The 17,694-nt window shown below is 42.7% G+C and overlaps 1 protein-coding gene across 2 annotated transcripts in view; it reads left to right on the top strand.

Moving 5' to 3' along the window:
- Positions 1–13,626, top strand: part of Cldn18 (claudin 18) — a 29,053-nt gene extending 15,427 nt beyond the window's left edge. For both annotated transcript variants that reach the window (XM_047563100.1, XM_047563098.1), the window contains exons 2-5: positions 4,365–4,529; positions 5,594–5,711; positions 9,897–10,007; positions 11,296–13,626. In XM_047563100.1, the coding sequence (XP_047419056.1) occupies positions 4,365–4,529; positions 5,594–5,711; positions 9,897–10,007; positions 11,296–11,467 (566 nt within the window). In that variant the 3' untranslated portion in view covers positions 11,468–13,626. The remainder of the gene's footprint in view (positions 1–4,364; positions 4,530–5,593; positions 5,712–9,896; positions 10,008–11,295) is intronic.
- The last annotated feature ends 4,068 nt before the right edge of the window (positions 13,627–17,694 follow it).

Raw genomic sequence — 17,694 nt, 5'->3', positions numbered from 1 at the left:
CATTCCCAGAAGAACTCTTCAAGGGCCCTGATTTCCAAAGCAGGTAAGATCTTGGTTCATCCACCCAAGCACAGACTTCTGGCTCTAGCAATGGCCTCACAAGATATAAAGAAATATTGTGTCTTTTCAAACCAAAGGCATAAGGTGGGATATAAGCAACTAGAAAGAGTTTCTTAAAAAAAAATGAAAAGGAGCTCAGGGTCATGGTGGACCCCTGATTCAAAACAGGATTCAGGGTTCATCAGAAATCTTGAGATCTAGAGAGAACAGGAAAGCTATGAGGCTTTATGCAAACCTGACCAGCAAAAGACAGAAGAGCTTCTGAGAGCCTGAGACAAAGGCTAACCAGGGCAAACTAGCTGGGTTCCAGTCCCAATAGCCAACTCTTCACACACCAATAGCCAACTCTTCACACTGGCAAACCCACAGTGTTTCCCCTCCCACCTGCCAGCATCCCCCATTGGTTCTCATCCAACGATATCAGGGAAGACCACGTTCCTCGGCCACAGCCACAGTACATACATGATATGTGTTCTGGAACAAATATTAAAATGACACAATCAGCAGAGTACCTTGCTGAAGGTGGGGATATGTGTAGTTTTTCACAGAACGAGGAAGCGGTATCTTTTACCTCACTTGGTTAATTATTTTTTGTTTGGCTGGCTGCTTGCTTGCTTGTTTGCTTACTTTTGGTTATTTTATTTTAACCAGATACCTCGACAAGTGCTTTTCAAAAGGAATAAGTTATTTTGTTCTCTGAATAGCTTCAGGCTTAAAAAAAAAAATCAGAACTAGAACAGATATTTATACTTCTAACAGGCTCCTGGGTAGATCTGAAGTTTGTAAGAGGCCCTTGGAAACAAGATGGAGGAATGTCTAAGTCTGTTCTTTTTCCTAACACCCAGTTTCATGAGAGTAATATCCAAAAACAGATCAGTTCTGAGGCTATTTCCTGAAGGCAGGGGCTGCCCCACAAATGTCCTCTGCACCACCGCCCTGTATCACAGGGTCGATGTACAGTTTAACTAAGTATGTCAAAGAGAAGTAACCACACCCTGGGCTACTGTCACAAGTGGTTCTTTTGTGTTTACTCAGCCAAGGTACTCTCAAGGTGAAAAGAAATTGGAGGTTAGGACTTCCGGTAAACATCATCTTCTCAGGTTTTAAAAGGCTTGAAGGCAGAGATTATTTCTCATGAAACTGTAGACCTTCTACAGCATCTGGCAAAAGCCATTGCAGAGGATCTGGGCTTTAAAATACTTGATGAATGAATAAATGAATTCATGGATGAGTGTATATTACTTGATGATACAGAGATTTTTGCCAATGTGTGCTGGCTTGAAGGCAAAGATATAAATGAATACTCGAGCTGATGACCCATGCTTTTATTTGCAGAAGCCACTTCAGTGAATTCTGCATGATCTACCTCTTCTTTTTCAATATTTCTCATTGTTTGCCAATTCTTGCATCGTGACACATTGCTTTGTGATACACACCTTAGAGTGCATGGCCAAACCACTAGCATTGGCTTTGCCTGAGATGGAAATTTTCCCAAGGTGATTGGTCAGATGGGAATGCCCTCATCTTGAGCATCACATTTACAAATGGTTTCCCAGGATAGGTTATTTCCCAAGACAATTTTGGAAGAATGTCCCTTTATACATTTTTAGCATGCATTTAGAGTATGGTATTTTCTGGCCAAGTCTCCAACTTTGGAGAATACATTCTATTAGTTTTGTGATCCCTGTACCAGAACTCTACCTGTTTTTCCAGAGTGAGGTACCTCAAAGTCATGTGCTGTGATGGGAAAGCAAGATTTGGAGACAGACAGCTCTGTGTTTGAAACTCCAGATCAGCCTTTCCTTTGGAGTGTGTCCTTAGACAAGCAACTTCACCTCTGAGTCTCAGTTTCTTCAACTATACAATGGAGTTAATTTTATTATCTGCATTACAGGGCTTTTTAAATGTGGATGGAATTTTTTTAATAGCTCTCAGTCAAATGCAGCAACTGGCTATGACAGGGAAGGCAGGACAGACCTCCTGCTTGGTTTACAGCATCCTCTGAGCCTTTTGCCTGCAGCACTGTGGGCAGGTCCCCTGGTGTTCCCAAGGAGAAAAAAAAATGTTAAGTGTTTCCCTGGGTTTTGCTTGTTTTTTCCATTCCCAAGTGTGAATTCTGCAGGGCATCATTAACTGGTCTCCCTGAGGATGGGAAAGACACCTCTTTTGGGTGAACCTGACAGTCCCCTTATTACTATACTTTTCAAGGTCTTTAACCACCTGCATTTCTGTTGGGTCCAAGTAGTAGTGTGGCCTTCGCTGGTGCTTTTTTCTCCTTTTTAAAAATACCTTCCTGGGAAACTACTTGCCAAGATACTAAAAGTCATCTCCAAGAAGTGAGATGAAGAGTTCTTAGGTTTTTTCCAGTGTATGGTTCTCTATAGGCTCTGCAATTTTTATAATGACCATTTATTGTTTACATAATTAGAAAAAATTCAGCTATTTCAAATAGAAGAAAACTGATTCCTTCACCCCTTCTCTGACTCCACATCGTGGGATTGGTGCCTTTGTAGCCATAAGACTAGACACGAGATATTGTCTCCAAGTGGCTTCAGCAACACTGCGCTCACGTGACCCCTGAGGGGTGGAAACTCTCCATTAAGGATAAGGCTTTATGGGTTAGCATTTCTAGGCACTGATGAAACCATCTTTCACAAGTTAGAAACCCAACATAAATTAGCTTCAAGAGATAAGGGGATTTTTAAAAATAATAATGCTGTGATAGCTCCTGGATCCCAAGGAAAGAATGTGCCTGGATTTCAAGAATTGCTGGAGCCCAGAGCTCAACCACCATCAGGACTGTACCTCCCTCTTGAATTTCATCTGGTTGTCATTATATAGCAGCTTTCTCCATATGGGTTCCCAGAGCCATATATTAGGTCTTTCAGCACCTGAAGAGAGACTGACCTGATGCTTCTGTTTCCAAAGTACATACATCCTACATAAGGGTCTCCTTTGTGTGGGTTGAGTCAAATGCCCATGCTGTGGTCAAGGGACAAGATATTAGGGTCAATAGTGCTATTCAAAATGTGTCCTATAGACCACACCGGTACACAAACTGTTTGTTATCCAACTGAACAATTCTGCTATCAAAACTGAAAATAAACATTTCTAAATTTTTATAATAATTTGCCATTTCCATGACACTCAAGCATGTGATTTTGTATTTTTCCTAGAGCAGCAATTTGTGACAGCATAGAAACTAAAATTTTGAAAAGCACAGATATAAGATTTGGCAGCTCCTTCAGGAGTCATGTGCTTCAGAGAAGAAAAAGGGAGATCCTGGGATAAAACAATTGGTGTCCAGATCATTGTATAGCTACACAGCTCTGTGGTCAACTCAAGCAGACTGACCCAAGCTAGCAGACTTGCCCTCTGGAAGACACCAAAACTAATGTGTCTTCCTTGTAAAATTCACCACACTTGTAATGGAATGACTGCCTTTCCACGCTTTGTCAAAAACTCTCTGAGGCCAGAGACAGGTCTGACCTGCTACATACCATCATCCCATGTCCACTTGTGGGGGCTCAGTAAATAATTGTTGTGATGAGCTGCTGCTCTTCAAGGATGCACTAGAAACAATGTCTGCAGGTATAGTCACTATAGGAGGATCCAGCAGGATCTACAGCTATAACTGATTTTTAGAATGTCAACTACTGATAAGCTGTGATCAACATGTTGAAAGGCCTGGTATTGATATACCAATCTTCTTTATACATATCTGACACCCACAGCTCACCATGTCCTTCATAGTTGTTTTTGGAAATCAAAAAATGGAGTACACTTGACTTCTCACTTGGTAACCCTGACTTCATAATATGCTATAAAGTAATAGTGAATTTTCCTCAAGTGGACACAACTATATGAAGCTTAGAACTCACATGGAAAGAGAAGAAAGATATTCTGGTTAAGAGTCAGAGAGACTTGGTTTCACTATAATCTCTATCAATAATTTGATTGCTACTTTAGGCAAATCCTTTTCCCTTTCTGGACCCCAAATTATCAAGTTTTAAAATGAAGAAATGAAATAGAATTCCAAGGGTCCTCCCAATTCCAACCATTCATAATTTTCTCCTTTGGTAGACATTTGCGTCCATATCCTACATCAGTCCAAGGATTCTAAGTGGCATGTTTTGCATTTCCCACAGTTCCACATCTTTTGACAATGACAGAGTTCTCTTATGGACTTACTGTTCCTCAGAGGTGCTGGTTAATTGTGGTTGCTGAGTTTTATTAACCTAGAACCTAATCAACCATGTTGGGGTGGTCTAATTTCTACTTGTGTCTTTCCCCTTGTCCCACAGCCATGCTGCAGGCAGTGCGAGCCCTAATGATCGTGGGCATAGTACTGGGTGCCATCGGCCTCCTGGTGTCCATCTTTGCCCTGAAGTGCATCCGCATTGGCAACATGGAGGACTCCGCCAAGGCCAAAATGACACTGACCTCTGGAATTGTGTTCATTATCTCAGGTAAACATGAATTCCCAGTCTCAAACACGCTTCTGGAATGTCAAAGAAAAATCATTCTGGTAGAAGAAATGTGCTCCCTCCCTGCTATGGAACATGGTTCAGACCTTTTCTCCCTGGGATTCAAGATCTGAGTGTGGAGGCCTAATAAGACTCTACAGAACCATCATGAATGCTAAGGTCCCAGTGTTAGCTTTTCATCACTGTCACAAATACTGAGAAAAACAACTTAGAAGAGGAAAAAAATATTTTTCTATGTAGTTTCAAAGGTTTTAGTCCATGGTTGACTGGCTTTATTGCTTTGAACTTGAGGTAAAGCAAAACATGGTGGAAGGGTGTGGTGGAGCAAAACTATTCCATCATGACAGGCTGGAAGCAGAGAAAAACAGAGAGACAGGGAAAGGGCCATGGACAAGATACACCTTTCCAGTACATACCCCCAGTAACCACTTCCTCTGAGGCCCCACTTCCAGAAGTTTCCACCACCCCCCACTAATGTCTTCAAATTATTAATCCATCAGTGGATTAAACCTAGTGACAAGGTGAAAGCCCTCATGATCCAGTCACTTTCCAAACATTGCTGCATTGCTGACTAAACCTGCAACACAAGGATAATTCAGATCCAAACCATAACTGTCTCTCTCAGCTACCACCCCAACCCAAACACAAGAGGCTCAACCCTAAGGTAGTATTGTGACTGGATCCCTAAAAGTCATGTTCCTGTTGAGGCACTAGCAAGGGACAAGCTCTTGACATCATCTAGATCAGACCCAAAGCATTTTATCCTTGGTTCCAACATGCATGGAATCTCTTTCTGTGCATACACACACACACACACACACACACACACACACACATCCTACCAGAATTATGAGATAAGAGATAAGTACCTTGCCCAGTCTGGCACATAACAGGAATTCAATAATCATTGGTTGGACTGACCATTCTTTTTTAGGAGGGGAATATTCTGAAGCCTGCTCATTTAAGCTCATGGAAGCATAAACTTCCTCAGAAAGATCGCAACCCCTTAAAGCTGACTCTGAAGCTTTCTTGTTCTTTGCCCACAGGTGTGTGTGCAATTATTGGCGTGTCTGTGTTTGCCAACATGCTGGTTACCAACTTCTGGATGTCCTCGGCTAGCATGTACAGCAGCATGGGTGGGATGGTACAGACTGTTCAGACCAGGTAAATTCCTAATCCGTGTCTCCATTCCATGGTGAATACTTTTGTAAGAATCTGATTAAACACATGTGCCTAATGTGATTGTCAGGGCCTGAAATAGCAAAAATTTATCAGCAGCAACCATGCCATATCATAAATCAAGAATGATCTATAAATTCATAAACTTCGTTTCAGTGAAATATCCTTGGCGATATGACTTGAGGCTGATCTGACATTTGCATTGAAATACAGTGACAGTTCACAGTATTTATCTAACACTCTTACACAGGCCCCATTGTAATGGCAATGAAACAGGCACTATTAACCCAGGCATGTAAATGAACTTCAACTTACATTTACAGTCCATAATGAGAACCTGGCTAGGAACAGGTGAAAGCTTGAATAGAAATGAGCAAGGCAAGAAAAGGGATGCTTCTTCCTTGTACAACTGCCTCTTTCCCCCATTCATTCATTTGTTCTGTAAGTGCATTGGGCACCTATGGACCAGGAAGTGTTCTCAGTGCTTGACATAGACAAGTCCCCACTCTTACAGAGGTCACAGTCTAGCAAAGAGAATTGAAACCTTTCTATAATATGATGCCCAAAGAAGAGTAGAACTTTAAAAAGATGGAAAAGCAATACCAACACCTGTATTCACTTAGCCACTTCAAATGGATGTGTTGGATAACAAGAAGCAATGGTGAAATCCTGAAGGAGGAAGATCTTGTTATGGGAGAATGATATAAATAGTACACCAAAGTGACTTCCCTCTCTACAATGGATGCACTTGGTATCTCTCCAGCCAACCAACATGAGGTACAGGTAGGGTATGAGGAGGTGACAAATATACCCCTGTCTGGCTCCCTGGAACTCCAATCCCCACCTATGCTTCTACTTTGCTTCAAGAATAAGAAGGAAATGGTCCCCATAAGCTGCCCTTGTTCTCTGCCATGTTCCTGAAGGTCTCTTAGTTGCCAGGGTAACTTAGAAGTAGAAGATGACCAACTCATTCCAGTTCTCTTAGGACTTTCCTAGTTTTAGCACTAGAATTCGTACCTCCTGGGAAATTTCTCTATCACAGGCAAAACAGAATGGTTGGCCATCCTACTTAGAAACCCCCACCTGCCAGGAATATCTCAATACCTGGAGACACCCACCACCTCCTCTGCACCCAGAGCTAATGCCTGACACTACCACTCCTTCACTCCATCTCCTGAGCACCCATTCCTGTCCCTTGGGCAGGCCACTTCAGTCCTATAAGAAAATTAGATTCTGAAAGGCGTTCCTAACTTCTCCCTCCATGGTTGTGCAGTTGTCTTTCCCCTTCCTTCTTTCTTCTCACTTTCTTATCCAGAAATCATACAAGACAGCCCAGCTGACAAGAAGGATCTTTGCAGCTCGTTTGATGGGGTTTTGGGTTCAATGCTCCATTTGTACACCTCTCCTTCACCTGTCCCCCACCTGTACCGATGCTGCATTATAACACTGGCAGAACCTAACCCCTGGACCAGGGCTGCAAACTCCCTGGCCTCACACTGCACACAGCAATTTTGTATTAGCCTAAACCTTTCATCTTATAATCTGAATTAATCGTCAACTTTTAAAATTCAAAGCATCCCACGTTAGGATCCTCAGGAATGGATCCTGAGGAGATGCCTGGGCCAGAGTTCATGGAGGAAGGGACGAGTGGTTAGGAAAGGGGTGAAGTGAGACAGGAAAGGGGAAGCCAGGCGTGAGTCTCAGGGTCAGGCTGGTCCTCATGGGAGCTCTGCAAGGTGGGTTACACCTCAGGGTGGTCTCCACCCCGATCTAAAGAGCCTCCATGCTTCAGAGCTGTCACAAGGGCAAAGTGGCTTCAGGAGCTGCAGCAAATCCAGGGAGAGTCACAGGGCCAGTAGGATAAGGCCAGGAAGAGACACACAGAAGTGGCTGAAGGGGCAGAGCACCATGAGCACCGGAACAGGTTTCACAGCACACGTGTGCACATTCACACACACACACACACACACACACACACACACCTATTTTTCCAGCTCTCTGTATAAAAAAATCAGAAGACCTGGCAGCACTGGACCCTCACTCTCAGAGGGCAGCCATCTCTGCAGTGGAGAGGCACCTGTCCTTTTTAGCAAGGCATCACACTCTCAGTTTCCTTCGGCCCCACTGAAGGGTCCAACTCTGAAGCCATTTATCATCGTGCTTATAGGATTCCTTCCCATAAGAATCAAGAAAATTAAATATTTTCTTATATCCAGTTACTTCACTCATTTAAGTTCCTCACCTATCCCACATAAATGTTTAAGTTTGCTAACCTTGACTGAGAGTGTCTAAGGTGAAAAGGAACCTTGTTCCCATCACAGAAGAAAGTATAGCTTAACAATTACAATGAGGGATTTGAAGGCAGAGTGACCTGAATTTAAATCCTGACAGTGCCTTGTCCTTTCTGAGAGTCTGGAGAAGTTACTTAACTCTCTGACCCTCAATCTTCTCTTTGGTAAAATGACAATGATAAATCCTATTACAGTGGCTATTATGAGAATTAAATGAGATGGTGGTGAAATATATGCTTACCACAATATCAGTAAGAGCTCAATAAATGGTAGCAATTATTGTTTTATCATTAGCATTATATTGCCATTCAACCAAATATAGGGACATCAAGGACATGGACTCTGTCTGTGTTAGGGTGGAGAGACCAGGGCTGCAAAAGTCACCAAGGTCCCCATAGGAGGAGCCACAGGAAGGGGTCTGCCATTCATTCCCCAGCAACACTAGGTAGAACATGGGGTTAGGACAGGGTTCTTCATTCCAAGGCAGCTACCCTCAAACCAAATATCTTTTTCCCAGTCCAAAGGAAATTAAAATAGCCTATGTAGTAGTTTTCTCCCAGAACTTTTTATCTGAGCTTTCAACCAGTTCTGCCCTATGTGTTACACTTGCCCACAAGTCTTATATTGTTTATTTTAATCATATTGAAATCTGTATACTTTTCAAGCACATCTAAAATATCATATTCTTAGTTGCAGAAGTCTGCACACATAATGCCATCTGTGTGCTGCTGGCATAATGTCTTTAGTTCATGTAGTATATTTTAAATATATTAGTGATTCTCAGTATCCTACGAACAGCCCCCAAGTTCTTGGAGGAGCACAAGAGGAAACCTCTCAGGGTGGCATCCATCATGCTGGTTCCTTTTTTCTGCCGGGTCTTTTGGAGATGGAAATCAAGTTACTGGCCAGCATCAAGATACCCACTGGCATTCTAACAGTCTAACAGTTTTTGGTCACTGAGGAGTTAGGGATACCTCTCTTCACCATCCAAAAATGTCCATTTGGAAATTATTTTATTCTAAGGAGATTTTGTTCTCATTCTTGGTTTGATGTAATTGAGTCCTATTGGAGGCAGTTCTCACAGCAAAGGGCACCAGCTTTGGAGTCAGACCACCAGGTTAGAATTCTAGTGTGGGCTAGAACAGGAAGCACCAGGAGGGTAGGGTCTCTATCTACTTCGTTCATCCCCTATCTCAGTGCCAAGGAAGTTCTGCACATGTAATAAGGAGCTCAACAAATACTTGTTGAACAAAAGAGAAAGTGAATGAGTAATCACTTCAACCTAGTTCTTTCAGAAGATAATACTCCTACTTGCATGAATATTTGCAAGATATATTAGTCTGCTTCCCAGTACTATAATGAAATACCTGAGATAATTAATTTATAAAGATAAAATGTTTATTTTGGCTCGTGGTTTTGGAGATTCCAGTCCAAGATCAAGTGGACCCATTACTTTGGGCCTCTGATGGGGCTTCCAGATAGCAATGAAGGAGAATGTGTGGCAGAGCAAACTGCTCACCCCATGGCCAGGAAGCAAAAAGTAAACAGAGAGGGGACCAAGGTCCCACAATCCTCTTGGAAGTCTCTCCCACATTGACCTAAGAACCTCCCACTTTTAGGAGATCCCACCTCCTAAAGATTCCATCACTTCTCAATCACACCATCCAGGGACCAACCTTTAATACATGGGCCCTTGGGAGTCATTCAACACAAAAACTATAGCACAACATTACCTGAGATAAGGAAAGATGAGTATTATTGATCCATAATAAGAGCTCAAAGAACCATGGGGACAAACAGAATGGCCATGACTAGGGGCAGTGGGAAGAGCCTGGAAAGTTGAGTCAGTTTCATTCACATTCACCATTACCCCACCCAGGTACACCTTTGGTGCAGCTCTGTTCGTGGGCTGGGTCGCTGGAGGACTCACACTAATTGGGGGCGTGATGATGTGTATCGCCTGCCGTGGCCTGACACAGGATGATACCAAGTGAGTCGTCTTTCCCCAATGCAATTAGACACTTCGTTTGTTCAGAATCCATTTTAATATATAATTTATAGCCAACATGATTAATCCAGGTACTCAGAAGAAATTTATTGACTAAAGGTTCATGATAACTTGCTCTTTTTCTAAAGAATAGAACAGGAAGATTTCAACCTGGGAATATTTAGGAGTGTTATTATTTGAAGGAAAAGAAAAGCATCCCTCTAGGTTGCTTCTCACTCCAATATTCCACAACTTAGTAGTTCTCAGCTGGGAAAGAATTTGTACCACCTCCCAGGATATTTGGCGATATCTGAAGACACTTTACATTTTTGATTGCTGCAACTGTGGTGGGAGGCAGGGGGAAGTGATAATGACTTCTAGTAGGTTTAGGCCAGAGTAAACATCCTACAATGCACAGCATGTTCCCTCATAACAAAGAAGCATCCAATTCCAAAAATGTCAACAGCACTGCTGTTGAGCAACCCTACTCTAACTCCACAAAGAACCTGGAGTTGGTAGAGCTGAATTCCAGTGTGGTTCTACTGCTAACTTAACCATGTGACCTCCAATGGGTCATTTGTCCTCTCTGTCTTTGTCCATTTGGCCTGCTATAACAAAATGCCACATAATGGTTCATTTATAAACAATAAAAATGTATTTCTCATGGTCCTGGAGGTGGGGAAGCCCAAGACCAAGGCTTGGTGTGTGGTTAGGGCTCAGTCTCCACTTCCAAGATGACCACCATTTTGCTGCCTTCTCTGGAGGGAAGGAGCGCTGTCCTCACAGGGCAAGAGACAGCTCCTTCAACATCAATCCCTCATCTAAGGCCCTAATCCCTCATAACTTAATCACTTCCTCAAAGGCCCCATCTCTTAATACCACCACAGTGGTGATTAAGTTTCAATGTGAATTTTGAAAAGTACATCATCAAACCATAGCAGTTGTATTACCTTATCCATAAAATAAGAAAACTGGAGGAGATGGGTTGCACATAATAACTACCTTCCAACTCACAAGTCCCATGATTCTTCTGCTTGTAGTTCACCTTCAAGATTAAGAGAACTCATTAGTCACCAAATACCAGCACAGTGAAGCTCTAATATAAAAGCGAGAAATCCTGCCCTAGAGACAAAAAAAGAAAAAAGAAAGAGAAAAAACTAGTATCTCAAAGAGCAAGATCACTAAACATCTTAGTTTGCCCCAGACTAATAGGTCTGAGACAATTCAGTGTAACAGGGTGTCTGTCCTCCTGTGAACATCTGTGGTTATGGAACAATTCTTTTTCTTTCAGCTACAAAGCCGTGTCTTATCATGCCTCGGGTCACAATGTTGGCTACAAGTCTGGAGGCTTCAAGGCCAGCACTGGCTTTGGTTCCAACACTAAAAATAAGAAGATATATGATGGGGGTGCCCACACAGAGGATGAGGGACAATCTCCTCCTTCCAAGTATGACTACGTGTAATGTTCTAAGATCCTTCAGAATGGACAGAAGAAACCCTCCCCCAAGAGAGTTCACACCAAAACAAGGAGACTCTATCTTGATTCCTTATTGCTTTTGACTCAGAGTCTGAAGTTAGAAAGACTTGATTTCATCTGTTCTGAGGCCAGATGGTCTTGGCTACATGTCTCTGTCTCTAAATAGTCCAACACAAAACAGCTGAGTTATCATTTGTAAAGTAGAGGCCATACAGTTCACATTGTCCAAAACACTATTTTTTAATATAACTTTTAAAATCTGATGATAGAATGTGGTTTGACTCCCTGACACTTTGATTTAGATAGACTCTTCCTGCTCCTTCTATTTAATAAACCCATTGACCATCTATTTTCCAGCTTGTTAAAAGGAAAAAAAGAAAGTAGATCCAAAGACATTATTTTCTGCTGTTTGATTTTTGCCTCTCCCATTCCCAACTGGCTCCTAATAAACACTAAATGGAGAAGAAATGATAGGGAAACGCGTCATCTATCCAGCCCACTCTCTTGAGTTTTCTTTGCTATGACCTTAAAAGTTACTGGACCAAAGTGATTTTCTAGTTGAGGCAACCAAACCTTTCTGCATCTGTTGGCATCTGCTAATTCCAGCAAGATCATCCAGTGGGATTCTGCAAGTCAGAAATTGGGCCTAGGGGACTGAGAAAAGAATGTTTTATAATCTAAGTGTAGTCGGAAATCTATTAGCAAAATGATTCTCTCCCCCCACCCCCGTGTGTATTTGTGACTTAGCTTGACCCTTACACATAGATAAGAAGAAAATGAAAAAAATACTGTCTTTGACATTGTCTATATTGTACTACTTTGTGAAGTCACATACAAGTCCAAATTCCACAAAAAGCTCGCTGATTCTAATTCTTCCCTTCTGAGGCCTCCGAGCCTGATTATACATGATAATAAATGAAAATCATGTAAAAGACAAATAATGGAACGCAGAAATTCCTAGGAAGTGGCTAAAAATAAGTTCCCCTAAAAAAATGGTGAGACTGAATTTAATGTTTTGTGTCCACACTAGCAGTTGACAGTAGCACTTACACTAAGAGCTGTTCCTTTCACTAAATTGAAATATTTGGGTTGAAATATTTGAGCTGTAGGCTGAACTGAGAGTTCTTTGCAGCCACATCCCTGCCCAGTGCTTGTATCACTGCCCTTTTGAACAGAAAACCTTAACTCCTTCTTCCAGGACACCAGAACCTCATCCCAGCACCAAAGCCAGAACAGGCTCCCTTAGAAATGGAGGTAAAGGCAATCTGAAAGCCACCAAACCAGGGAGGAGCAGTGGCACTGGAAGAATCTGACTTTGGGATTATTATTTAGAGGAAAAGAAAATCCTTACATCAATAGTGCCTAAGAAAGTGGCCTCTAGGGGGCTTGATGAATACTGAGGGGTCTTCAGGTTAAATGGACCATGCTGGATAAAGACCAGATCATGGCCCATTAAAATGGAAGGAGTAGGGCTGGGGTTGTGGCTCAGTGGTGGAGCGCTTGCCTAGCATGTGTGAGGTACTGGGTTCAATCCTCAGCACCACATATAAATAAATGAATAAAATAAATGTCCATCAACATTTAAAAAAATATTTAAAAAATAAAAGGAAGTAGTAGTTTTCACTAAGAGCCAGAGCAGTGAACTCAGAGACCCTCCCACTGTGGCAGTAAGGGTTTTAGGCCAAATTGGAGAGACACTCCGGGAACTCATGGCTTGAGGCAGAGTATGAACAGATAGATAATCCAATTTGAGAGAAGGTGGGGGAAGGAGGAGGAAATAAGAAATCTAGGGCATGGAGACTTTTAAGGTTCTCAGGAACTGAGTTGAAGGCACAATTTCTGACTTGCAATAGGAAGAAGAAACCCCATTAGATAATCTTGCTGGAATTAGCAGGTTCATCCCTGCAAGATGAAGGCCATGGGTCACAAGGAGCTTTCCCCTATCACCAGAAAGTCCCTGATCAGGTCTGAGGCTGAAGGCTCAGTTGGGTTTTCATTTGGCACATTCTCTATTCAACACTTAATTGTTTGAAAGCCTCCATGTAGTTAGACTGTGCTTTATAATTTTGTTGCTCTTATTGTATATGCATTGAATATTGACCTGCATGTTTTGTTACTCAAGTATTAAAAACACCGTTATCTGCCTTTTGAATATCTTCTGTTCTGTTTTCCTGAGCTTTGGGAAGTGGAAGTGGGAAGTCTCAGCACCTCAAAGTTGAATTCATCTTGCCAGAAGCAGCCTGGCAACTGGGAGCCAACTTGGTCTAGGTCCAGCCCAGTTAGTGGATTCTGCAAGTTGGAAAGTCTTAATGAAAGGGGGTTCCCAGGGCAAACAGGCATGAAGTGTGGGGGTCTAAGTCTGCCCGAACCTGAGTGCACATGTCTGAAGTGTCCAATGTCATTGGCCTGTCCCTGAGCCAATGCCTGCCCTCTTGATGCTGTCAAGAGTTGGCTGACCAGCTCAGTAAGCTGGTTCCCTGACTCTTCAAGCTATAGGAACAGTGTGAACTGCAAATTCAGAATAACCCAACCTCAACTCCATGTCACATCACATCATAGCTATTAGCTTAAGAAAAGCATTTAAGTTTTCTGAGTCTCAGTTTCCTCATCTATAAAATGTGGCTGATAACAATAATGGAAAAATGCAAGTAAAGGATGCTTTTAAGTGACAGGCCCCCAACTATGACAACTTTAACACAAATAGGATGTTGGTTTATGTAACTGGCAGATATGTGACCAGAGTTGGCTTCAGGCACTGCTGAATCATAAAAGACTCTACCTTTCTCTGCCCTCACCTCAGTTTTGCTTTCCCCTCTGTCAGTTTGCTTCTTTTGCTTCTTTTTATTCAGTTTTGGGGGTTTTTTGTTTTGTTTTTGGTATTGAGGATTTGGGGATTGAACCCAGGGGCACTTAACCACTGAGCCACATCCCCAGTCCTTTTTATATTTGTTTTGAGACAGGACCTCACTAAGTTGCTAAGGTTGGTCTTGAAATTGCCATCCTCCTGCCTCAGCCTCCCAAGCCTCCCAGGTGTGAGCCACTGTGCCCCACTTGTTGGTTTGCTTCTTGAGAAGATTGTCCCACAGAGTAGCAGTGAAGGTTGCTCCTGTTTCAGTGAGGGAAACTAGATAAAAAGAAGCATCTCTTTTCTGATATCTGCAAGAGAAAAAAATCCTGATACAACTCACAGGACTATTTGAGTCTTGTACCCATCCCTAAACTTCTTCCTGTAGCCAGAGTAGTGTTATCTAACCATAGGAGGAAGTTGAAAATGAATTCCAAGAAAAGGTATAGAGAGTGGGAAAAAATCTTTACCACCCACACTTCATATAGAGCACTAATCTCCAGGATTTGTAAAGAACTCCAAAAACTTAATAGCAAAAATACAAAAAACCCAATCAATAAATGGGCTCAGGATCTGAACAGATACTTCACAGAAGATATATAACCAATCAACAAATATATGAAAAAATGTTCAACATCTCTAGCAATTAGAGAAATGCAAATCAAAACTAAGATTTCATCTCACTCCAATTAGAATGGCAATTAACAAGAATATAAGCAACATTAAGTGTTGGCGAGGATGTGGGGGAAAAGGTACACTCACACATTGCTGGTGGAACTGCAAATTGGTGCAACCACTCTGGAAAGCAGCATGGAGATTCCTTAGAAAACCTGGAATGGAACCACCATTTGACCCAGCTATCCCACTCCTCAGTTTATACCCAAAGGACTTAAAATCAGCATACAACAGTGATGTAGCCACACCAATGTTTACAGCAGCTCAATTCACAATAGCTAAACTGTGGAACCAACCTAGATGCCCTTCAACGGATGAATGGATAAGGAAATATACAAATCCTGGAGATGAGTGCTCTCTCTGAAGTGTGGGTGATAAAGATTTTTTCCCACTCTCTATACCTTTTCTTGGAATTCATTTTCAACTTCCTCCTATGGTTAGATAACACTACTCTGGCTACAGGAAGAGGTTTAGGGATGGGTCCAAGACTCAAATAGTCCTGTGAGTTGTATCAGGAAATATACATTTCCTTATGTGGTATATATACACAATGGAATAAAATTATGGTTTTTGCAGGTAAATGAATGGAGCTGGAGAATATCATGCTAAGTAAGATAAGCCAATCCCAAAAAAGCAAAGGCCAAATGTTTTCTCTGATAAGTAGATGCTGATACATAATGGGGAGCAGAGGAGAGATGGAGGAAGTTTGGATTGGACAGAAGGGAATGAGGGGAGAGGAGGGGGTGAGGGGAAGACAGTGGAATGAGACAGACATCATCACTCTGTGTACATGTATGACTGCATGAATGGTGTGACTCTACTTGGTGTACAACCAGAGAAATGAAAAGTTGTACTCCATTTGTGTACAATGAATCAAAATGCATTCTTCTGTCATGTATAACTAAATAGAACAAATTTAAAAAAGAAAAAGAAAAGCTGTAGAAGTCTAACCTTTGAGCCTCTAATAAGTTCTCAAACTTCGACGGGGCGATCCAAGATGGCGGCCTAGAGGGAGACTGCACCCCCAGTCGCTCCAGAACCCAGGAGTTAAGAAGGGGAGGCATTGAGAGACTCGGACTGAAGTGGAGCCACGGGTGAGTCTGCCCACTGGGTAAAGCTCGGCCCGGGTGGCAGGCCCAGATAGAGGTGGCTTATCGGAGCCGGGCAGGGCAGCTAGAGTCATCCACAGGCAGTCCTGCGCACTCCGGCGGTGGGCCCCGCCCACACAGCCAGCTTCTCCAGGTTCTCGGAACGGAACTGGCCCGCTAGTGAGAGCCTGTCTGAACAGAGCAGGCTCCGAGTCCCGGAGCTGCTGCAGTGCAGTGTACTCCTGCAAAGAACCAGCGGAGAACCTCGATCTGCAATCAGCCTCAGGGATAAGGGCAGGGCAGCCGGAGACCTCTTCAGGCGGCTCTGCCCACTCCGGCTGCGGGCTCTCTTCACGGGGCGATCCAAGATGGCGGCCTAGAGGGAGACTGCACCCCCGGTCGCTCCACAACCCAGGAGTTAAGAAGGGGAGGCATTGAGAGACTCGGACTGAAGTGGAGCCACGGGTGAGTCTGCCCACTGGGTAAAGCTCAGCCCGGGTGGCAGGCCCAGATAGAGGTGGCTTAGCAGAGCTGGGCAGGGCAGCTTGAGTCTTCCCAAGGTAGTCTTCCACACTCCGGCAGTGGGCTTTTCCCACACGGCCAGCTGCACAGTGCAGGCCCACAGTGAGAGCATTTCCGCACAGAGCCAGTTCCAAAACGTGGAACCAGTAGGGGGCTAGGGGCAGTATTCTTCGAATGAGCTGCTTTATCAGATTCCTCCAAGACATCAGGCTACTGAAGGCTGGGAGGTGATACACTGGAAATCTACCGGGACACTATAAGCCAATAGCGGAAAACTGCAATATCTCAGGGTCCCACTGACAACTGACCATTATGAGAAAACAAGGGAAGAAAATGTCCCAAACAAACCTAGATACTACATCAATAAAACCCAATGACAGCACAGCAGAAGAAATGTCAGAAAGGGAGTTCAGAATGTTCGTAATTAAAACGATCAGGGAAGCTAATGAGGAGATGAAAGAGCAAATGCAGGCATTGAAGGAGGAGATGAAAGAGCAAATGCAGGCATTAAATGATCGCACCAATCAACAGTTAAAAGACCAAATACGGGAAGCAAGAGATCATTTCAATAAAGAGTTAGAGATACTGAAAAAAAACCAAACTGAAATCCTTGAAATGAAGGAAACAATAAACCAAGTTAAAAACTCCATAGAAAGCATAACCAATAGGATAGAACACCTGGAAGACAGAACCTCAGACATTGAAGACAAAATATTTAACCTTGAAAACAAAGTGGAACAAACAGAGAAGATGGTAAGAAATCATGAACAGAATCTCCAAGAACTATGGGATATCATGAAAAGGCCAAATTTGAGAATTATTGGGATTGAGGAAGGCTTAGAGAAACAAACCAAAGGAATGAACAATCTATTCAATGAAATAATAACAGAAAATTTCCCAAATCTGAAGAACGAAATGGAAAACCAAGTACAAGAGGCTTATAGAACTCCAAACATACAAAATTACAACAGACCCACACCAAGGCACATTATTATGAAAATACCTAACATACAAAATAAAGACAGAATTTTAAAGGCCGCAAGAGAAAAGAATCAAATTACATTCAGAGGGAAACCAATAAGA

Source organism: Sciurus carolinensis, chromosome 9, assembly GCF_902686445.1.
Source record: "Sciurus carolinensis chromosome 9, mSciCar1.2, whole genome shotgun sequence".
Lineage (NCBI taxonomy): Eukaryota > Metazoa > Chordata > Mammalia > Rodentia > Sciuridae > Sciurus > Sciurus carolinensis.
The sequence above is the reverse complement of the archived record's forward strand: the minus strand, read 5'-3'. Positions and strand labels throughout refer to the sequence as shown.